Source organism: Miniopterus natalensis, chromosome 8 (assembly GCF_054644295.1).
Source record: "Miniopterus natalensis isolate mMinNat1 chromosome 8, mMinNat1.hap1, whole genome shotgun sequence".
NCBI classification, from domain to species: domain Eukaryota; kingdom Metazoa; phylum Chordata; class Mammalia; order Chiroptera; family Miniopteridae; genus Miniopterus; species Miniopterus natalensis.
In genome coordinates, this window is record NC_142088.1 from 12,057,447 (window position 1) to 12,080,305 (window position 22,859).

At 51.8% G+C, this 22,859-nt stretch overlaps 1 protein-coding gene across 1 annotated transcript; it reads right to left on the reverse strand.

Annotated features, from left to right (window-relative positions):
- Positions 1–313: 313 nt before the first annotated feature.
- VIL1 (villin 1) lies at positions 314–17,397 on the reverse strand. The gene is made up of 19 exons (XM_016196901.2): positions 17,323–17,397; positions 16,942–17,016; positions 15,989–16,185; positions 14,597–14,705; positions 14,323–14,433; positions 12,488–12,690; positions 12,267–12,345; positions 12,027–12,125; positions 11,173–11,326; positions 10,506–10,606; positions 10,280–10,417; positions 9,500–9,658; positions 8,482–8,661; positions 7,839–7,984; positions 6,964–7,108; positions 6,379–6,567; positions 4,847–4,915; positions 3,573–3,713; positions 314–427 (listed from the first exon to the last, which is right to left on the reverse strand). The coding sequence occupies exons 1-19, from the start codon at positions 17,395–17,397 to the stop codon at positions 314–316; spliced, it is 2,484 nt and encodes an 827-aa protein (XP_016052387.2).
- Positions 17,398–22,859: the final 5,462 nt, after the last annotated feature.

Sequence of the window (22,859 nt, forward strand, 5' to 3'; positions counted from 1 at the left end):
GTCATCTGTATGTTGCATTGTGTGCCCACACCCAAAGTCAAATCATCTTCTGTGACCATACCCCCTTCTCTCTGGTAACTAAAATACTATTGTCTCTGTCTGAATTTCAGCTTTATATCCCACATGTGAGTAAAATCATATGGCCACCACCTTGAGAGCTGAAATTGGGACCACAGCCTCCTTGGAGGAACAGGTTAGTAAACAGAAGCATTGCCACAGACTGCTGCTCACAGGTACAAGTGTAAATTTTCAATTAGTAAAGGATTAATACCAGTAATAACAAAACAAAATTGCTTCACAGCCACAGCTACTTTTAAAATAGTCCTTTGGCTTTCTTGAGGTTTTGTTGCTTCCATCGAGGCAAAGCAGAAAAGGCAGCTGGAGTCATCCCCAAAGCTTTGGTGAAATCCTCAAGGGACAAGTGCTCCTAGAACAGGGACCAGAGGCCAAAAGTCACATTCTTACTCACTGAGTCACATAGGTGTGGTATAAAAATCAGATGAGTAAAAACAGGCAGTGTTAGGAGAGCCAGGGAAGGGATGCAGAGGCAGTGGCATTGAAGTCCAAGTAATTTGATCCCTGAATTGGGAACGTAATAAAAAGGACACTAACAAACATGAGAGAGATTGAGCTTTTGACCAGGGTCAAGTTCACAGTAGCCCTGAAATAAGTAGGGACATTACTTATCTTGGTTAAAGAGTTGCTTTCCAGGTCTTAGTTTTCCTCTTTATAAAATGGGAGAAATTTCTTAAAAGTCAATTTTCACTTCTTTATAATGCTTTTATGGAGGTGAAAATAATATATATGAAAGGGTAGTGGAAACGGTCTCTTGTTCATCTACCTCCTTATCAAACAGTGGACCTCCAGCTAGGAGTCACCTTTCTGGGCCTTGGGTATCTTCAGCCATAAGATGAGGGGATTGCCTGAAATGACCTTTGCTCCCAGCTAATATGGCAGTGATACTGTTTAAGGCAAGCTAAATGCCTCAAGGCACACTCAAGAACCCCAAATTAAGGCTGCTATAAAACATCACCCACCAGCCTTTATCTCTGCTCCCCCAGGGACCAGGAGGAAACAGGGTGGGGTGAAAGAAGTGGGCTTCTTTTCAGTTATGGGGAGTTGCTCTGGGGAACACTTCGCTACTCCCCCAGAGAGCCCTGAACTGAACAGCTTGGTATGGCAAATACCTGCTCCTGGGTTTCAAGCTCAGGTGATTCTGATGCCCCAGTTCTCTAACCTGTCATTAGATTTGCCTCCAGCCCCTAGAGGCATTTTCTCCTCAAGGCTCTTGGGAGCCCTCCCCACTCCCCCAGGCAGGGCAGTGGAGTGCCTTGTTTTGGAAGAAGGGTAAATATGAGTGGCTTGGGCATCAGTGGATAGGGAAGAGCTGCCCACCCCAAGACTGTTTGTAGCATTGCCCTCCCCTCCAGGTCCCTCACAACTGTCTGCAGTGTCCTCTTCCGCCAGTGGCTTTAGGTGCCCTCTCTGTCCCACCCAGGCCAGCTCTGCAGCTTGGTGGAGACTCGTGGACTTTGACCCTGGGCTAGATAGCAGAGACTGCCCATCCCAATGGACTTGTATCTTTCCACTGATCCTGTTCTTGAACCCTGCTGTCCTACCAGCTGATTGCCGGCCTCACCCATGCCCACATCCGCCTCTCTGTGGCTTACTCACTGGTGTTCAAACACTTAGATTACGCTCTTGCTACTGCCTGCAGTCAGACCCACCAGCCCGCTGTTCACTGTCACTGGCTCCACTTTTGAATTTGGAGCAGCCAGAGGTCTGAAGACCTCTTCCACCCTCCCCACTTGGCATTGAACCCACAGCTCTCCCACAAGAATGTATGCTACTCCCATGATAAAAAATCAGCAACAAACAATTGATTTCTTTAAAAGGCTCTAAGACTTCTTAGACTGCTTCTACTCTGTTGGGGTTGTGTTCGTTCTATTTGTTTCATTCAAAATTAGCCATCCATTTAGCCTCCTGCCAGTCACCTGGTTCAGTAACACTGGCTGTCCTTCCCTTTAGAAATCCTTTCTTTATGCTACATGATACCATGGTAACGGTGGGACTCAGAAGACCTGGTTCTTGGTCTGTCTTTGCTACTAAATGTTATGTCACATTAGGAAAGTCACTTCCCTTCTCTGGACCTGAGTTTTCTCAGGAATAGAAGAGCAGTGATAATCACAGCTTACATTTGTAGAGCACTTTTTATGTACCAGGGGCTAGGCAAATAATATTTGTAATATTATTACAAATAATATATTGGTATCATCCCAGCATTACAGTAAGGACACAGATGGGCATATCTGCAAGAGAATGCATGAAAGTGGTCTCCAAGGTGAAGGGCAGGCTGCACATGCTCTGGGAACAATACACTCCCGTGCATATCAGGCCCAAACCCCTAACAGACTTGGATATTCTTGGAGAAATCAGGCACCTCTCTTCTGTAGATTTCTTAAGTCATTTGTAAGGCTTCTTTATGGTTTATAACACACACAGTAAATTTTCTTTCAGTACCCCATCAAGCTAGATTTGAAGCCTATTTTGGATCTCCATGAAGTGGGAATGAATATTAGAAATGTGTTTTTAACAAGTTCTTGCCAAACTCCCCTCAAGGGATCCACACAGGCTGCAGCTGCAGCTGCAGCTACCAGATGGGTCTGCCCTGGAGCTCCTTTGAATTGCCTGCCCAGCGAGCACATATTTCAACCCAGGTATCTCCCAGGTGCCTCAAACTACACGGCTTCCACTGAGCTCATGATCACCCTCTAAGATCAGTCTGACCCAGGGTTTGTTTTGATTGTTTTTTTAATCTCAGAGAATAACAGTTTTCCCCTTTCTCTCATACCCTTTATCTGGTACTTACCAAGTGTCATTAATTTTACCTCCTAATATTTCTCTAAACCGTCTCCTTCCCATCACCTTCCTCACTACCACCTATTCTAAGCTCCCATCTGCCTCTCAGCCTAATTCTCGGCTGCTGCTTTTCCACCTTCCAATGCATTCTTCACTGAGCTGCTATAGTGGCCACTTAAAAGCATACACCTGACTGCCATCTGCCTGCTTCAACCATGATGACTCCCTTCCACTTTTGGGATGACACACCATCAATAACATGTTATAGAAGGCACTGCTGAGTTCAGCTCCTGACCCCTGCTCAGCTGGCCCGCTGCCCCACCCCAGCTCGCACACAGCACTAGCATTTTGCCCCACCCTGTGCTTACTCCCTGCCTCTGGGCTTTGTGCATGCTGTTCCCTTCTCCAGGAATAGCCGCTCCGCCTGAATAATTCCTGTTCACCTTTCAGAAGGAAGTCTTCTCTGACTAAACCAGGTTCCTTTTTGTAACACTTCACGGCACCATCTCCACTGAAATTAAATAATGTAATCAGGCTCCTTTGAGCTCTCCCTGCACTGAGATGCAACTCCGCCTGAAGGTAGAGACCAGGGATGTTTCATTCACCAGGTCATCCCCAGCACCTGGTCATCTGCAGGGTGCAATCAGGGAGTCAAGTCAGTGTTGTCCAATGAATGGAGAGGCCTTAACATGTCCTCCTCAAGTCTAACCCACCTCCTTTCTGCTGGGGTCCACACCCTTAGGGAGCTCCTCCACAGGTTTGTTCACCAACTGCTCCAGAGGGAAGATGGGTAGAGGCCCAGAATTGAGGTTGCTGTTAGCATTAAACACGTCCTGTTTAGGATTTGTGATCTCCTAGGGGAGAAAAGGAAACCACTGTTACTTTGGCTGGTTTGTGGCTGCCTCCCTGGCTGCCTCCCAGACTGCCTTTCTCTCTGAAGTCAACATTTATCTTAGGGCACCTCCTTCAAGATGCCTTCCATATCCCACACCCCACACCAGCCCACTTACATACATGCACACTCATAAGAACACAGCACATTGGATTGGACCTACAAGCTCAAGCTTGGTGGTGTGTATCCAACCAAAGCCAGTGGTTCATGATGACTCCTTTGTTCTATGACATATGAACTTCTCCATGGCTTCCCCCAGATGTTCGAAGTCTACCTTGGGTATTTATGACCCTCCTTCTCTTATCTGTTGTGGACTTGTCACCTGGAAAGTCACATAGCCTTGACCTATCCATACTTTCCTGCCTATACCATCGATCTAGTAAAAAGGGTTTATGAACGCCACAGGGTTCTCTCAGCCTGTGGGTGGGGCTGAGGAGCCGTATGTTATCTGCTGATTACACTGGTGAGCTTGGGAAATCGCTCCCTTGTCCTGGACACATTTCTGCAGAGTCTACTTGGTCTTGTTTTACCTGCAAGCCTGATGAACTTCTTAAAGGAAAGGTTTTGCTTTCACATTTCCATATCCCAGGCCTCCAGGCTACATACATTTCTGTAACTAGCTGAGATATCGAAGGGGTTGCAGTTATTCTGCCTGTAGAAGGGATCCCAAGGGTGACAATAGTAGAGAAGTCATTGCTTCTCCAAATGTCATGTATGGACTAACTCCATCAAATTTCCTGGACTCCTTAAGAAAAACATACATATTCCTGGGTCTCAACCCAATTTTATAAACCAGAGTCTTTGGGAGTGAGACCTTGGAATCTGCAGTTTAATATGCTTCCCTCACCCCCTAGCTCCCCATCACCCAGCCTCTTATGCATTACAAAATGTGGGAATCACTTCATTAGGGAATAGAGAACACAAAACAGCTAGAGACAATGAAGTGACACAGCAAGAACTTCCATGAGATGTGGGAGGAAATGGTGGAAAGAAAGCACAGGACACTGGCATCTTCTCTGGAGCTTTCTCAGCCCCCACAGGTCTGATCATGGTTAGATGCTCACCGCAGGGCCCAGTCACCTGCCCCATACTCACAGCAGTGATCCAGCCCCAGTCCCCAGTGTTGCCAAGCTCCGCCTTCAGGTCCTCATAGGATTTGGCATTCTGCACATAAAGCAAGTAACAATTAGGCTGGTTCTTAGCAGAGGAGAGGAAAGACCATTTTCCTTCAAGAGTTGAAAGAAAGCTGGCTAAGGCCTGGGGCTGAGAAAGGGAAGAGGGGACTAGGAGAAGGCTGGAGGGGGGTCCCTGAAAAAGGAGATGGGATGATAAGGATTGGCACTGAAGGAGCTGACAGGTCAGAAAAAGCTGGGACGGGGTTATTTGCCCCTGCTCAGCCCAACATGGGATTGGAGGAGTATGATCTTTTCCTGCCCTCAGAGGCCCATGCAAGCAGCCCCTCAAAGCTGTAAGAACCCTGCCTACACTGTATAGGCGCTGAGGGACTCAGGGGTCCTAGAGAACTGGGAGGCTCCTCTTAGAGCCTGGAGGGAACCCGGCCACAGAGGAGTGAAGGCAGTAGAAGGGACCAAGGCTCCATGAGGAGCCCCGTCTCCATATCCCCAGGGCCTGCCCCAAGCAAGGCACATTATGAGCTTCCATTTGATGGATGGATGAATGAATGAATGAAGTCTGAGAGAGAAACCAGCACAGACCTGAGATGAGGAAAGGCTGCCAGAGTTGTTGATTTGGGACACTGATGATGTGAATTTAAGAAATTCTGGCTCCTGGACTTGCAGCTTTGAGATTTGTTTTAATCCATCCTCAAGACTAAACTCAGCCCATCAACCACTGAATTTTTTAAATGTATTTGAGGAAATTAATCAAAGCTCTCTGTTTCCCTAACCTCATCTGTTGTGCCAACTTAGCATACCCAAAGCCACCAAGCCAGCACTCATTCTAACCTTAGCCTTCCTCCTTCCTGTAGAAACCTTTGCTGGGGCTCCATCTTGAGGACCTGCCTTCTGCTTGTATCTGGGGCCAGTTTAGGAAAATCCTGGGGAAGTCTGAGTCACCGTCTCTCAGGTAAGAACCACACATGTGACCCATTTTGCTTAGAACTTAGTGCCATGAAGATGTCTGTCTGTCCTTTAGAAGTGACATGTCTCTTCATCTGGCATGAGGACCCACCAGCGCTGTCCTATAGAAGTTTCTATGGTGATGGAAAATTCTCTTTCTGGGCTGTTACATATGGTAGCCACTAGCCACATGTGACCATTGAGCACTTAAAGTGTGGCTAGTAAGAAATGGAATCTTTAATTTTAATTAATTTAAATTTAAGTAGCCAGTACAGCTCTTACCAATAAGGTCCAACAGCTTTTAGCCGAATGTAGTATACGAGCAAGGTACTGTCATTAGCTTGGTTTTGCTAGACTTCCTTCCCTCACCCTCACCAGGGGTCTTAATCTTACTGCAGCATTACTTTTCATTCTAAGGCCCCTCTAACCCCTTTACAAATACATCACATGCTGTCTATCACAACGGAACAGAAAGGCCTGGAGTCGGCCCTGCCCTCGGGATGAACCATGAAGAAGCCACCCAGAGGAGGATGCGCGGGGGCCACTCACACTCCACTTGAAGGGATCCCACGCCAGGAACCAGCCCGTGAAGGTGGGGGGTTCGTGTCCCTGCTTCACCACAACGATGGGGGTCTCAGGGTCCCGGCCACTGGGGTGGGTCTTGAGGTACTCCTGCACCGTGGTGGCAGCAGCTTTCTTCTCTTCCTCATTGGCATGCTTCCCGATCCAGAAGAAGACCTGTGGAGAACCGGGAGCTCTGCCAGTCCCCCCAGCCCTCCTGGCCCACAGGGCTCTGCCTCAGATCCCCTGGGCTCAGATGTCCAGCAGTGGAACCTGACCTTGGACAGGCCCATCTGGCCTTGACTTTGCATCTGGGCAATGAGGAGGTTGGACAGACGCTCTCTACTTGGATATTTTACAATTATGTGACTTCAGAGCCAAAGCCCCTCAAAAACGCTGCTCTGCCATGTGAAATAAACTGGATTTGGGAAAAGACACATCTCACACAGCAGCCCCTCGGGCCCCCTTCTTTCTTAGGTTCCTGTGTTCGTAACGCCACTCCCAGGAGCCAAGGAAACGTCAAATCTTCCCTGTCCCTAATGCTGCTGTTTCTTGGCCAGGCCGAGGTCCTACCTGGTCCCAGACATCGAGCAGGAACACGTCATCTTCTTCCAAGTCATCCTGAGTGAAGTCGGGGATTTCTGTGGCCAGGAAGCGCCCAGTCTGGTTGGAACATTCGAAGAGCCGGGGGGTGAAGACCATGTTTTCCTCCTGTAGTCTGAGGGGTGGAGAGAAGGCTGTGTTGGCAGGAGGAAGGAGTGGGGAAGGGGAATGAAGGACACAGAGCCCTGAGGGAGGGATTCCAACTTGGAAAGCCCACCTCCTAGGAAAATGCTCTTTCTTCTGATCACACAAGTCTCCCCCTCCACCCAAGAGCCTGAGATGGCTCCACAGGAGAAATTCCCAACGATTTTCCAGGACATGCATTCCAGTGGCTCTTCTCTAGTCCTGCTAGGCAGTTCTTTCTGATACCTTCCCTCTATCCCTCCTGCTGCTACCGCAGTACACGCCCCTTTGCTTTTGAACTGGGGGTCATGGATCTTAAGACATTTGAAAGAGGGTTTACAGCTCGTGCTCCTCAGCATCAGGTCCCATGTCAACCTCAAAGGGCAGGAACTGGATGGGCTCTGACATCTTCTTCCCAAAGGGCAAACTTATAGCCTCGCCCCTTTCTTTGAGCTACCTGCTATGGCTGTGAACTCTCTATGCCAGGGAAACACCCCGCCAGGCCCCAGGCAGACCGTGGTAAGCAGCATAGACACAGCTCCTGTGCCTAAGAGGCCCTGAGGGCGTGGACTGCTCCTGACTCATCTTGTGGCCCTGGGGGCCTGGCACAGGGGGCCCTCAATCCATGCCTGATGCAGGCTCTGGGCCATGGGGTGGAGGTGCTGGAGGCTCTCCAGCCTTGTAAAGTGAGCTGGAGGCAGAGGGACCCCATAGTTACTTGCCTCTTGGAGTTGGCATAGGGTGCCTTCCCGCCCAGAGCCACCCAGAAGTTGGCTGGCTCCTGCCCTTCCACCACCACTTGCTTCTCCGTCCGGGAGATGGTGTCAGCGACCATCTTGGCCATCTCCCGCTCATCTCCGCTGCAGCCCTGGGAAAAAGGGAGGTGGATGTGCTGGGGGAGGCCATCTCTATTGCCATGCTGACCCCCACCCTTCCGCCACATTCACTGAGCTCCGGATCTGCAAGGGCTCTCGGATCGGGACCCCAAGCACACAGCCCACTGCCGATTCAGGGACAGTTCTCCCGTCCTCTGTCCTTGACACCCCAAAGAATGACAGGAGAGACAATAGAAGTTTCTCTCTTCTTACAAGGCAGGAGAAGGAGTACAAGAGGCTGAGAGTCATTACTGAGCTAGATAGCTAGACAGGGATAGTGAGAGAGACATAAAGGCAGATCAATACTGGGACAGACGGGGGTGGCTAGAGACAAACGATGAGAGACTGACTCAGACAGAGGCAGAGAATCTGAGGATGGCCAGACCCAGAGCTGTGGAGGAAGGGACAGGGCTACAGGCAGCTGGGCCTATTCAGCCAGAGGCTCCCACCCTGACCCAGGTCTGCTCTGAGGCTGGGGGCCTGCACACACCTTCCCACACCACAGGTAGCAGCAGGACTGAGTCTTGAGGATGAAGACATCATTGGAGTTGAGAGACATGGCCCGGGCTGGGACCTCAAAAGCCTTGGTGTTATTGGCGCTGGTTCCCCGGACCTGAAACAGCCTCGTGGAGGGCACAGGTTCTGTGTTGTTAGCCCGGGAGGTGCCTCCCTGCAGGGCGTGAGGAGAAAGCAGGAGCAACTTAGTAAAGATTAGGGGGGATTAGAGGGGTGCAGAGAATCCGAGAGGAAGAGAGGTTGGGGCAGGGCCTGCCTGCCCTCCAGGTCTGCTGATACATCACTGTTCCCCACAGGTCTCTTCCTCCTGGCCTTTTCCTTGCTGTGCCCCCTGCATTGCATGCCCTCTTTATACCTCTGCTGAGCTCTTCAGCTGACCCCAGTGTCAGGGCTTCTTTCAAACCCCCTTTCTGCCAGGAGCTCCATGCCTACTCCCAGACTGCTGTATTCACATCCCCCTTGGAACTCAACTTGTGTTACTGGCATTTAACCACATGGTGCCTCGCGCTCTTAGCTCACAGCTCTCCCAACAAGATGATAAACAGTATTAGCAAGCATTCTTCTACCCACTTGCTTGGTGCTTTGCAGAGGGCTGCACACTTAGTAGGTGCTCAATAAACAGATTGCTGCTTAAATGAATGTGGAAGCTATTTCATGACGTTGGAAGGCACCAATGCAGTTTGGACAGATTCCATAATTTAGGCAAATCTAGCCAAAATAACTTCCTTTTTCATGTAAAAGATTTGAAGAGTTGGGTGTAGAGAGAAACAGTGCTTGCACACGCTAGGTGCTCATTACGTGGATTTTTTAAAAGCACTGAGTGGTTGTTTCTATTACCAGTTCCACATCAGTAAAGGGGCCTCAACAGTCCTCTCCTAAGGAGAATGAGCTTCACCCACAGCCCTGCCCCCATCCCAGATCCCCACCCCCCATCTCCTGGATGCCCACCCCGCCTCAGTTGTGAGTGCTGCCAGGCCCCCTCAGTCCAGCACCTGGTAGACCACCATGCGTCCCTTGAAGATGGACATGAGATGAGGTGGCTCCTTGCCCATCGGGACTCGGATCTGGACCGGTTCATTGTTGTATTGTTGATCCAGGATCACGGCTTGATAGGCAGAGGCTGTGATTTCATCCTGGCTGGCATGGCTGCCCTGGAGATGAGCAGAATGGAAGGGGTGGGATGAGGTCAAGCCCTGAATCTGACCCATCCCTGACCTCAGCGCCAACTCCATCCCCAATTCTGACCTGGCCCCAAACCCAACTGTCTTCCCATTAAGCCTCACCTTGTCCCAGCCAAAAACCCAACCTGACCCGGATCTCAGTCCTGATCCCAGGCCCACACCCCATCCTTTCCCAGACCCAGTCCAGCTTTGACTTACCTGCAACCCCAGCCTTGACCTCAAACCTCTCCTCCTCACTGTACCTTTCTCAGGGAAGCACCACGGCTACCACACCACTCACCCCCAGCACCCAAGCATCTCTTGCTCCCTCACATCTTGACACAGAAACCCACAGTCAGAGCAGGTGAAGGGAAAGTGCAAGAGGCCATGGAAATGGGAAAGGAGACTTGAAAGGGACAAAAGAAAAAAGGGTTGTTGTGAATGGGGGTTCTCAGTGTCAGGGGGGGTCTCACAGCCAGAGCAGTCCCAAAATGGAAAAGGGGTGAGCTCCCCATCACCAGGAATATTCAACACAAAGAGGCCACTTGGTAAGGGTATAGTAGGATTGGAGCTGAGCTGGATGAGTTCTGGACAGGGTGGGCAGGACCTGACCTGCCAGATGTAGAGCAGGTAGTGCGGCTTCTCTCCAATGAGGTAGGTGTAGAGCAGCAGGTAGCAGTCGCCCCCATAGAAGTGGCCCAGCCACTTGGACTCCACAGGCACCAGCTCTAGGTTCTCAATACGCCACATCTGGAGCCAGTACCAGGCTAGTGTAAGGTCCCGGACAGGCTCCACCAGCTCCTCCCACCCAGGGGAGGCCTCCCTCCCTTCACCATACCTGCACCTCCCCACTCCCGTCGTCTACCATCCTCTGCTGGGCAGCCACCTGAGGCTGGACATGCATGGACGTGGCATCGAACTTCACCTGTTCCACCTTGGCTGGAGTGAAGGAAATCGTGGCACTAAGTGTCACTAGCTCAAGTCCCCCAGGTCCTCACAACAGCCCTGAGTGGTAGCTATAATCCTTAGACCCATTTTATAGGTGATGAAACCAAGACCAGAGTCAGTAGCTTACCCAAGGTTACACATGGCAGTTATAATACAGACCATAGCTCCCTGTCCCTAAGACTCATGCTTCACCAGGACACCCCTGGGGAGGCAGGAGAGGGACAACCTTTTATCCTGCCCCAGGTGCCTGGCACTGAGCTTGCCCTCAGCCAATATTGTCTGGTGAGAGACTGAGCTATTTGGTTGCCAGGGAGACCCAACCCCATTCCAAATGAAAAGCAAGTCATTCTCAGCTCCGATTTGTGAAAACTCTTGAGTTTATCCAAGACCCTCCCCCCGCCCCCCCCCCCGTGTCCCCACACCAGCTGGGGAGCCCAGACCAGGGTAAAAGTGCACATGGAAGAGGCATGGCCAGGAAGGAAGGCAGGAGGCAGGTCTGGGTGCTCTCCTGGCCCCACTCCCAGCTCCCAGCCTGTCCTGCCTCGCCTGGCCCTCACCCACGGAGCCCACAGTGTGGGTTTTGCCGAGGCCTGAGGTCCGGTTGGGCACTGTCCACTTCTGGAAGAGTTGCTGGAAGACGGCAGACTCAGCCCCATCATTCTGCACCTCCACCTGCGTGCTCGAGGGGTACTTCTTGGCTTTGATAAAGTTCTGGGAAGAGAGGGGGTGGCTGGGGCTGTGTCCCCCCATAGCCCTCACCCCCCAGTGCAAGCCAAAGCCTGGCTCTTATCCCAACCAGACCCAACTATAAACCTACCCCTTGTCCCAAACCCAAACTGGAACCCAACCCCAGTCCCAGTGCTGACCCTGCTTTGGCCCCAACCCCAAGTCCAAACCAGACCTTAAACTTGACACCACCGCAAACCTACTGCCTCTGACTCCCACATCAAGGCTAAATCTGACCCCAAGCTTGACCCCACCTCAATTTTAACCTTGGCCCTCAGCCCATCGTCAATCTTGAACACAATCCTCAATCCAGCACTGACCCCAAGCCAGTTAGCGTTCCTGACTCCAGCCCAACAATGACCCCAAACTCTGACCTGGCCCCATGCTGGCCCCATCCTCTCTGTGGGAAGGACCGCCTCCATTTTTCTCCCTCCCTCCCTCAGAACCCAGCTTGAGGTAGGAGCTCAATCTTGAGGAGGCCCCCATGTTGCCTGGTGCTTGGCTCCCTGGTGCCAAGATGCCTATAGAACCCCCAAGATGCCTATAGAGCAGACCCTCAGACCCCCCCAGCTGGCTCAGGCCTGGAGCCGCCTCAGGCCTCTAGTCTGACCCTGCTCCCCTCTCCCTGCTGGACTCTGTTTCTCTCCCCTTTCCTCACAATCCTCCTCCCTGACCCCATGCCCACCATTGCCTGGCTGATGGCTCCCTTCCTCTCCTGGGCATTGGCCTTCTTCCCCTTCCACACGTAGATCTTCAGGCCCCCCTGGTCCAGGATGTAGCAGTCCTAAAGGTGGGAGAGGGAGACCCAGAATGAGGGCCTGATGGCGTGGCGGTGCTGGGCTGAGGAGCTACTGGCTCAGAGAGCCTCCCTCCCATGCCTGCCTGGGCAGGGTGTGGGGGGCTGGGGGCCTCCAGACCCTCTCACCTCATGATTGAGCAGGTCTTGAGTGAGTGGTCGCGTGGCAACCTCTCTGACCACCAGCTTTCCCTCTGAGTCGGACACACTGCAGGACAAAGGTACAGCATAGACCAGGAGGTCTCACACCCTGAGCCTGGCACCCTGCCCCCAGGACATCCCCCGCCACCCAGGAGGAGCCCGGGCAGTAGGTTTGGGATGGTGTCAAGTTTGGAATGGTGGCCACTCACTGGTACAACTTGAGGGCAGCCTTGAGTTCGGGCTCCACCGCCGCGTCAGGCACGGCTGCCTTCAGCTCCCTCCGCTTGCCCAGCACATGGGTCATGACGTCCATCAGCTCTGGGGACGCCTTCTCACTCTCCCCATCCACCACGCCCACGTAGGTCCGCCCACCCCGCTCCTGGTCTCGGATCTCCTTGGCCAGGGTCATGCCCTGCAGGGAAGCCCCGAGTGACCCATGGAAGCTGCCAGGAGACAGGGCAGCATCCACCACCCCAAACCAGGCCGGGAGACCACAGCCCACTCTGCAGCAGCCCCACGGAGCGAGGCACCTCCCTACTTTTCTCCTTTGAGGGGACCAGGCTTTTAGGGTATATGTGAGGAAACCAGCTGAAAACCTGCTGGGAGGGCAGATTTCCTCACTGGTGAAGGGTGTTTCAGGTGGAGTTGGTGGGGCTTCTTTTTTGATATTTTTTTCAAATTTGTGATTTTACTTCACAGTTTTGGACAAAGCTGAGCTCTGAAGATCGTAGCACTCAGACTCTTTGCCCCATAGCATGCTCAAACACATGTGCACACACACACACACACACACACATATACACACATGGATTCACATGTGCACAAACATACACACACAGCTTCACATGTGCACACACACATATGCACAAACACACACACCCAGACAGCACAATCTCTCCCATCCTCACACACAGACACACCCCCAGGGTGAACAGTCTCATGTGCTCACATACACTCACACACACACACACACACCCTGGCTCACTCTCCTCAGCCCAACATCAACTGTTCAGTTGCTGCATTGAGTCCCAGGTCCCCTCTCTCTCCCTCCGTCAATCTCACCTAGGCCCATATTTCTGTCTCCAGCCCAGTTGTCTGCTCTCACCTTATTTACCCAACTTCTATGAGAGCCGCATTTTAAGATGTTCAAAAACGAACTCTAGATTTTCTTCCCCAATTTGTTGCTTCCTGATCTTTCCCAGCTCAGTAAATGGGACTCGTCCATCCCTCTAATTGCTCAAGCGCACGCTCTGAGTTCTGCCTCACCCCTCTCTCTTCACTGCCGAGCAACACGCAAGTCCAGTGGATTCTACCTTCCCAGGCCAAGGACCCAGGGCACTTGCCCCACTCCTCACTTGATGGACAAATGGCTCCCTGTGTCCCCGTAGCCCCTTCACCCTCTTTAGTCACTCAGAAGTCAGGTGGCCTTCAACAGCCTCCCGGGCACTGAGAACAAATCCCAACTCTCTTACACAGCCTTCTAGCCACATAACATGCCTCTATGAGACCTGCTCGCCTCCTCTCCAAGCTCCCTGAACCTCCATCTCATGTTCTGGTCACTCTGGCAGCACCCCCTCACCAGCCGTTTCTCTCCTGCCTTAGGGCCTTCTCCCCACACTTGTCAACTCCCAGGAGTCTTCCCAGAATCCCCAGAGCTGTACACCCCACCCCTCACTTCTCTGTTATTCCTTTCATGCCTGTCTCCCCCACTGGATGGTCAGCTGGAGGCCAGAGCCAGGGCAGGGCTCTGCCCACTTCTTTCACCACTGGATCCCAAACACTTGGCACAGGGTGTGCCACACAGCAGGAACCCATTAAATCTCAGGGGATTAGCCACAAGTGCACAAACGCCAACTCCAACATGCATACCTGTCCCCAAACACATGGAGACTCAGCTCCACCTTCAAACACCTGCCCGGGAGAGGCCTGGGGAAATGGGGATGGGCTGGGGCCGCAGAAGTCTGGGAGAGGCCAGGGGCTGGTAGCAGGAGTAGGTGGGGTGCGGCAGGGCTTGGGGGGAGGGGGCTGCATGGGCAGGGTTTACCTTGAGTCTCTCCATGCGGTTACTCTCCGGCCCGTTCCACTGGATGATAAGCTTCCCAAGGTCCAAGAGGAAGACATCCCCGCGGTTGAAACTCTTCCAGGACATCTCCACCTGGAGAGCCATGGGGAAGACACAGACCCCACTCAGACCCCTTCCACCCTCCGTCACCTCTTCCCCATTGCCTCCCAGCCCCCCACACCTCCTCAGCCTCTGTCCCCCACCCAGGCTGCGAGGGGGCAGAAGGCCATGCCCTAGGGCTCTGGTTGATGCCCACCTCTCTGGCCATCACATTCCTCTTGCCCTTCACATGCAGCAGCCGCTGGACATCGCTGGAGTTGGTTTCCACGTGCTTCATGCCGGAAGCCACGCCCCCTTTCCGGATCCTGAGAAGAGAGGTGATGTGACCCCAGAGAGTGGGCTGGGAAGTGTGACAAGATGCCTGGCTGTGGCGGGGCCACCTGACGGCTGGGGCTGGGACAAGGGTGAGGTGCATGAGGCACCTCAGGTGCAAGCTTTAAGGACACATTCACTCTCGGGGTCATGCAAGTGAAAGGTCGGTGCATTACCTACATGTGCATGACCCTGGCAGTGAGTGCCTCCAGGAAGTTTGAACTCTAGCCTCTCCCCTGTTGAGAGGCCTTCAAAGACAGGTGCATGGTAATGTGGAAGGACAGTACAGGGCTCTGAGAGCAGGGATTGAAGTGAAGGAAAAGAAGGTAGGTTCCATGGACTGAACTGTGTCCCCTCCCAAACTCATATGCTGAAGCTCTAACACCCAGTGTGATGGTATTGGAGATGGGGCCTTTGGGAGGTAATAGATTTAGAGGAGGTTTAGATGGGGTCATGGGGGTGGGGCCCTTATGATGGGATTAGTGCCCTTGTAAGAAGAATGTCATTCTCTTCACCAGGTGAAGGCACAGTGAGAAAGTGGTCATCGGCAAGCCAGCAGCAAAGCCCCCACCAGCAACTGAATCAGCTGGCACCTTGATATTGGACTTGCCAACCTCCAGAACTGTGAGGAAATTAATTTATGTTGTTTAAGCCATCTAATCTATTTTTTATTTTTTGTATTTTCTGTATTTTGCTATGACAGCCCAAGCAGACTAAGATAAAAGAGGTGCCAGTTCAAATGCCCAAAGGAGTGAATGCTGTTGTAAATGTGGGAAGAAGGGAAGCAGCCAGGCAAAAGGGAGGGGTGGGGACTGTGGCTAACTGGAGAGCTCTGACTCTATACTACAGATCAGTAGCAACTGGTTCCTGACCATGTGTTTCCATGGGAGAAGTCCAGTGGCTAGAACGTCAGATTTTTTCAAAAAAAGCTGGGAATGGGGGTTTTTAGTATGAAAAGACTGCTTTGAAGGAGCAATCATTTGCAGGTTAGTTAGAGGGGAGACTTGATGTGATGCCCTGAAGGCTGATTTACAAACATTCATGGTAAACAGAGTTACAGAATTTCAGAACGGCATTTGGGCAGCCAAAGGATGAAGACCAAGGACAAGGCAGCAGCAGAAATGGGGCTGGGGGAGTGGAAAAGTAAACACAAATCACCTTCATGGGCTCCCCCACAGCCTCGGGCTCCCTACCCAACTCCAGCTCTGTCCTCAGCCTCTGGTGTTCCTCCCCTGCCCTGGTCCCACTCCCCAGGCCGCAGCGTGCCCCTCCATACACAAGGCCCTGCTTGAAGTAGGCGCGGAAAGCGTCGCTCTCGTTGCCCTGGACCTCGCGGTGCTGGACAGCCCGGCCCTTCAGGAAGTCATCCATCTGCGTGGTGTAGATAGCAGCCGCCCCTTGCTCATCCTGGGAGGAGTTCTGGCCGATCCAGTAGTGGATGTCATAGGACAGGTTGCTGCCAGTCTTATGGATCTAGGGAGAGGGGATGTCCAATGCCCCCGAGACCCTGTGCTCCACAGCCGCCTCCTGCCTCCCTGCTCTGCATCATGCTGCTGGGGCCACAGGTGAGCCTCTGAGACAGGGCAAGTGGCTTCCCCTCGGGGTCTTACTCATCTCCTCTTGGAAATAACTTGGCTGGACTATAGCAGCATTTCCCAAAGTGATGCGCATGGACCATCAGAGGTTCATGGGGTAATGAGGTGCTATACAAACAAATGTGTATATAAAATTATTATGTAAATATTGTATAGCTACTTTCTTTTTGGGAACAGGACACTGCTTTTGACTTACAGTAATGATACAGAGGGGTTTTTAAAAATAATAATGTATTTAAATTTTAAAAGTGAGTGATATAAGAAACAATACAAATGCATTAATAGTGCAGGTAGTACCAGGATGTGGCCCAAACCAAGAAGGTGATAGGAAGATGACTGTGAATTTTGGAAATGTAAACTCAAGGTAGGGTGACATTCCATCAGTTCAGAAGGTCCCCAGGACTATAAATCCACAGAAGGTCGCCTCAGCTGGGAGCTCAGTGACCCAAGGGCAGGGAAAGGCTCTTACATCTCTGATCCTACAGAGCTGCCACTAAGCTGGGCGCCTGGGCACACCTGAGGAGGGCTGTCTTGGGCTGAAGCCAGGCCAGCTCTTCTGACCGCCCCACCTCAAGTTTCCTCCCTGACACCACAGTGGGCTTTGCTCTCTGCTCCCCTGCCCACCCCCACTCACAGCCAGGACTATGTAGCAGTCACCATCGAAGAAGCTGCCAAAGGTGCTGGAAGGAACAGGCACCATCTGCATGGCCTAGGGAGAGAAGGGAAGTCAGAGGGGCTGCCCTGGGCCCCCCAGGACCCCTGGCTTTCTCCTCCCTTAAGCATAGGAGTTGGGAGAGGCGGAGAGCCAGGAGGAAGAGGGATGACGAAGCTGATGAGGAAAAGGGATGTGAGGAGGGGAGGGGGCAAAGGAGCAGGAGAAAGAGGCTGATGCCTGAGGAGAGGGGCACTTGGGGACAGGCACCAGGGGCTCCCACACCAGCAAGGATGGGACAGTAAAAGTAACCGTAGGTCCTTCCTCGGTCCTCCCCCCATCCCACCCCCACGCAGACCTTACCTCGATCCTCCATATCTGTATCCCAGGGTTGGTGATGTTGAGGGAGCCTTTGACTTGGGCGCTCAGTTTGGTCATGGCAATGAGCCTAAGGGGGAAGAGGTGTGAGAGGAAGGACTGAGGAGCCGGGGGCACCCTGAGCTTCAGGTGCTGCTCTTCCAGCCCAGCCCTGAGAGCTTCCAACAGTGCCAGGAGGCCAGGGCTCAGGGACCTGGGGGAAGAGACAGGGCTTGGCTCCCTACTTGGGCCCTGACTGGCCGAGGGCAGGGCCGAGACCCGTTTCTGATCTTGTCACTCTCTTCCTCAAACACCTACCCTGGCCCCTTATCACCTTCTGAGTAAAGCCCACACTCCTGAGCCTATCACTCAAGGCCCTTTTGATCTGGCCCAAACAATTTATCTTCATGAAAATTTTTCATCAAAGCCATGCTTGGTTAAAAAAAATCATACTGTTTTTTAAAAAAGGAAAGCAAAGAACAATAAGGGCTGAAAAGAGTGTGCACCCAAAACACTCGACAAACAGGTGTTCAAACAAGTGCTTGTACATGAAGTTCATAGGAGCATTACTCACAGTGGCCCGAAAGGTACAATCATCCCCGGGTCCAGCAGCAGCAGGTGAATGGATAAACAAAAGGTTTTATATTCCCACAATGAAGTATTATTTAGCCATAAAAAGTACTGATACATGTTACAATGTAGATGAACCTCGAATACATTATATTTAGTGAAAGAAGCCAGACACAAAAGGCTTGTATTCTATGACTCCATTTATATGAAATACCCAGAATAGGCAAATCCATAGAGAGAGCATGATTTTCAGGGGTTGTGGGGAGAGGGAAATGGGGAATCGCTGCTAATGGGTATGGAGTTTCCACTTAGGATGTTGAAAAAGTTTGGAACTAGATAGATGGTGATGGTTGTGCAATGTTGTGACTGTGCCGAATGCTACCGAATTGTATGCTTTCAGGTGATTAAAATGGTAAATCTTATGTTGTGTGGTTTACCACAATAAAAAAAGTGTATGCAGCAGTTTCCTGTTCCTTCCCAGCTATCCCCAACATCCCTCAATCACTGTTGGTGCCGGCAAGATGTAGACTCCACAAGGGCAGGGTCAGGTTTATTTGTTCAGTACTGAGTCCTCAGCATCTAGCCCAGTGCAGGCTTTGCTGGGTGGGTGGGTGGATGGATGGATTCGTGAATGAATGAATGAATGAATGAATGAATGAATGAATGAATGAATGATGAAGCCTCCCACTGTGAACCACCCTCCACCCGCTGAGCTGGAAGAAACCTCCCCTCCCCAAGCTTCTTTTATGGTACTGTTTATGGCATTTTGGGTTTTGACCTGTAGCTGTGTTCTCGACTTCAGCTGCTCATCAGAAGCACTTGGGGAACTTTTAAATAATAATGATGCCCCACCCCTCAGGGATTCTGATGTAATTAGACCATGGTAGGGCCCAAGCATGGGTACTTTATTTTCTGCCCTCTGAGAGGTGGGAGGGTGCTTTTAAAACTCCCCAGTGATTCAGACCAGCCAGGGCGGAGGACCACTTGTCCCCAGTTGTTCTTATCCCTGGTTCCCTGCCCCTCCCCACCGAGCCTACCATGCAGCCTGGCACGGACTTAGCCTCTGTGAGCACTCCTTGAACTGATTCATAATGAATGAAAGGTCAGGTGGCCCCCACAGATCCAGCCTCGAAATGACAGCCTGGAATCTCTCTATCTAATCTCTGCACCTTGATTCTGAGTCACCTCTTGGGACAATGACCTGGCCTTTTACTGCTCAGAAACTCCCTCTTCTGGGTCCTGAGGGGTGACCCCTAGCCTGGCATTCTGGAGTTTGGGGGCAAGGTCTCCCTGCCCAGCATCTGGTTAGCTCCCCTCCAGCAGAGCAGGGCCACCTGTTAATTTCCAGGGTAGTTTGTAGGAGCCTCTTGTGCCTGGGTCTTGCCTCATGTCCCTGCTGGCTGTGACCTCCTCCATGAGTTCAACCCACAGGGACCCCAGGGCTCCCAGGACTCCTGGTTCAGTAGAACCAATTTGAGTACAAAGTAAGAGAATGTTTGTTTTATTTTAATCACCACCTTTGTCAACATCCCCCTTTCTCCAAGGTAGATTCTTAGACACTCACTAGCTGTGTGAACATGGACCCTGTTTCTTCAGCTATGAGGCGGGGGGGAGTCAACTAGATGCCAGGGACATGCTCTGATTCTAGGAGTGAACAGCAAGAGGAATAGAGGGTAGACACGAGGAGGCACTTCTTGCTCATCAGAGAGGAGATTCCAGGGAGCAGGGACTTGAAAAAGCCGGCACTCTCCCTCCCTAGAGAAAAATCAGGATTGGGGATCTCCAGCAGCCTGGACAGATAAGGAGGAGCCTCCTCATGGCCAGGGGGGGGCAAAGGGATTATGGGGAGGGGGCTCTGAGAGCCCCCCTGCTGCTTCCCCTCCTCCCCTCCGCGTCCTGCTCCTGCTGTTCCCTTTACTAATAGCCCTCCAGACCTTTCTTCACTTGGCTGACACATGTTCTTCTAGACTCAGGTTAGGTCTCATTTCTCCCAGGAGCCCGTCTCAGAATCCTCAAGCTAGGTCAGGGCCCCTTATCAGGAGCCCCAGCGCATCTGGACAGATGCCTGTCTTGGCCGCCTGACCACACGGTGACGAAATGATCTGTTTGTAAGCCTGAGGTCCTCTAGGCCAAGGCTCTAGACATGTTTGTCTGTGCAGCCCCCAGCTCCTAGCACACAGTAGGTACTCAGCATATATGAAGCTGAAAGACTGAACTATGGAACGGAAGGGGATTGACCTTCTTGGGGCCTGGGAGGGAGTTAGGGTTCCTGTCCGGCCAGGTCCCATCTTCCCTTTCTTCTCTGCTGCCCTGCTGTCCTCAGAGCTCGGGCTCCAGAGAGCCCGGGATGCTGTCACTGCTCTTAGTCCTCAGCTATGCGGTCTGAGCTGGACAGCGATGTGGCAGTCCCCAAAACAAGGACACCTTCCTGCTTTCCCAGGCCCGTAACAACGGAGGGAGTGGACACACCCCAGCCCCCCAGCCTGCAGACTCTGCCCCCAAGGACCTGAGGATGCCTGAGCAGGCTTCCTGGGAAGGGGGTGGTCAGTATGTCCCAAGACTCCAGTCTGGACTTGTCTCTTGCCTTCCCCCCATTTCAGCTGAATGGGGCCACAGCGTATGGTGAGGCCAAGGGAACAACAGGTCCTGGTGGAGAGGAGATGGGGCAGAGGTGCAGGGCGTGGACCAGGGACAAGTGCCCAGCCCCCTGCCTCTGCTTTGCCCATTCAATCCCTGATGTCTGTGGCTCACACACTAGGATCCAAGAGACAAGAGCCCTGAGGTCCCAGGAGTGTCAGGGGAATGGTGGCACAGAGAAAGAAACCATTTCAGATTAAAAAGAAATGGGTAAAGAGGTGGGACGGGAGGAGTGAGGTCAGGGTGACCAATCAGTCCTGGTTTGCTCAGGACTGTGGGAATTTTAAGTCCAAAAGTTCTGCATCTCCGGATTTCCTCAGTTCAGGGCAATCGGGATGGTTGACACCTGGAGCTGGGTGCAGACTAGCAGGAGGCAGGGGTCCATGGTGGAGCCTGCACCATTCTTTCTTTGGAAACCAAGGAAGCCACGGGCTTTTCCCAGGCTCCACAGTGCCAAGCTTCCCCCTCATGCTGTAGCTCCAAGGTGCTCCAGGAGGCCCCACGTTACCAGAGAAAAGCAGGGGACCCTATCCTCTCCCACCACCTATGGTTCCCGTGTGTCCCAGCAGGGTTTCCTTACCTGGTTGGAGAAGGCAGCTGCCACCTGGGTAATCTCAGGGAGTTGTGGCAAGCTGGCTGGCTGCAGGAGAGCGACCTTTGTCCCCACCCCCCCTCCTCTAGGAACTGCCCTCACCATATAAGGAAAGATAGAACCCCATGAGAGAGAATGGGTGAGGGGGTGGGGAAGCAGGTGCCCTCCAGGTCCCTGGGAGCCAGGAGCCCAGCGACAGCCTGACAGCCAGAGCCCATGTGCCTCACCCTGGGCTCCCAAGAGAGCTCCCAGGGATAGTGTGCATTTCTGCCCAAAGCCCAGGCCCTCAGGGCAGGTGGATAACACTGACCTGGAAAGGCGCCTCCTCCTACCAACCCAGATGAGGGGGCTCAACAGTCCTCCCTCCTTCCTTGGGGGGATGGTTCATGAGGCAAGGGACCCCTTAGATCCACAGATGCAGGGCCAGGGGTTCACACTGGGGGGTCTTCAGGACAGATGGGACCCTGGCACCCCTAGAGGTCTCTTATACTTGGCATGACACTGGCTCAGAAGGGGCACAAGTATCCCTCTTGCCCCCCCCCCCCCTTCAGGCTCCACCTGGAGTATTTATGAGCTGCCATAAACCAGTGCCTTTGGACTCTGTCTGCCACCCTCTCCCAGCAGCCACGGTTTCCATTTCTGACTCCTGATGATAGGGGGCCCGTCTCATTCAGGGTGGGAAAGGAGTGTAACCGTCTCAAGTGTGGAAGTTGGCTTTGCCCACACATTCAGCATCCTGGGCCGCTGCCCTCCAGCCTCCATCCCTACAGATACTCTCCTGTTACCTCTGAACTCTGGTCCTTTGGAGGGTGAGACGAAGTGGGCTGGGCAAAGGCAGCCCCTCCTCCTGACCACGCCTTCCTGAGTTCTGGAGACCAAATGTTCTACGTGTGCACATATGTGCCTGTGTGTGCACGTGTGAGTGCTCTCACCCACAGTCTGTTAAGGGGAGTAAACACACTGCAAGTGAGTTTTGTTTTTTAAAATAACACCCTTTTTATGTGAATAAAAAGAAGTATATGTTCACTCAATTATGCAAAAAGGCAAAAAGGAAAGGAAAAACTCATCTATAATTTCACTACAGAGGTAATCTACAGATAAATCACTGTTAGTGATTTATTTTGTAGCATTTCTTTGAAGTCATTGTCCAGGACATATGTTGGGTGTGTAGTATGTGTCTATAATATTTATCAACCGATTGATTGATCTATCTACATATATGTACTTTTTTCTGTGGCATGTTATATGTTATTTTACAACTTCATTTTAATTGTCCCATGGCAATCCATTGGTTGCTTCTTGTATGTTTTCTGGGGATGAAACCCACAACCTTGGCATATCAGGACCATGCTTTAACCAACTGAGCTACTGGGACAAGGCCCTGTATTACAGTTATGAAGGAGAATGTCCTCATTCTTAGGAGATGAGTGATAAACTAAATATTTTGTCCTGTATATCATGATATCTGCAACTTACTTCCAAATACACACACACACACACACACACACACACACACAGCAAATGAGAATTCTTGAGTCCATTGGTGTTTATTGTTATAGTATTTTACTATTATTTATACTTTTTTATTTTTGGTATTTTGAATAATAAAGAAATTGGAAACAATTTTTAAAAGCATACATTCTTCTCCTCCCCCCCCAAATCATGAGGCTAAATTAAAGGCAAGCAACAAAGTGGACTAGAGAATCCCATAAATGACAGGCAGGTCACCAACCTTAATACATTA

Excerpts from the sequence above, each read along its gene's own strand:
- VIL1 (XM_016196901.2), bottom strand. The coding sequence starts at position 17,397 with ATGACCAAACTGAGCGCCCAAGTCAAAGGCTCCCTCAACATCACCAAC. Across the intron at positions 14,434-14,596 it reads GGAATGTGATGGCCAGAGAG|GTGGAGATGTCCTGGAAGAG; the intron begins GTGGGCATCAAC and ends ATGGCTCTCCAG. Across the intron at positions 7,985-8,481 it reads GCTACCTGTGGTGTGGGAAG|GGCTGCAGCGGAGATGAGCG; the intron begins GTGTGTGCAGGC and ends CCTTTTTCCCAG.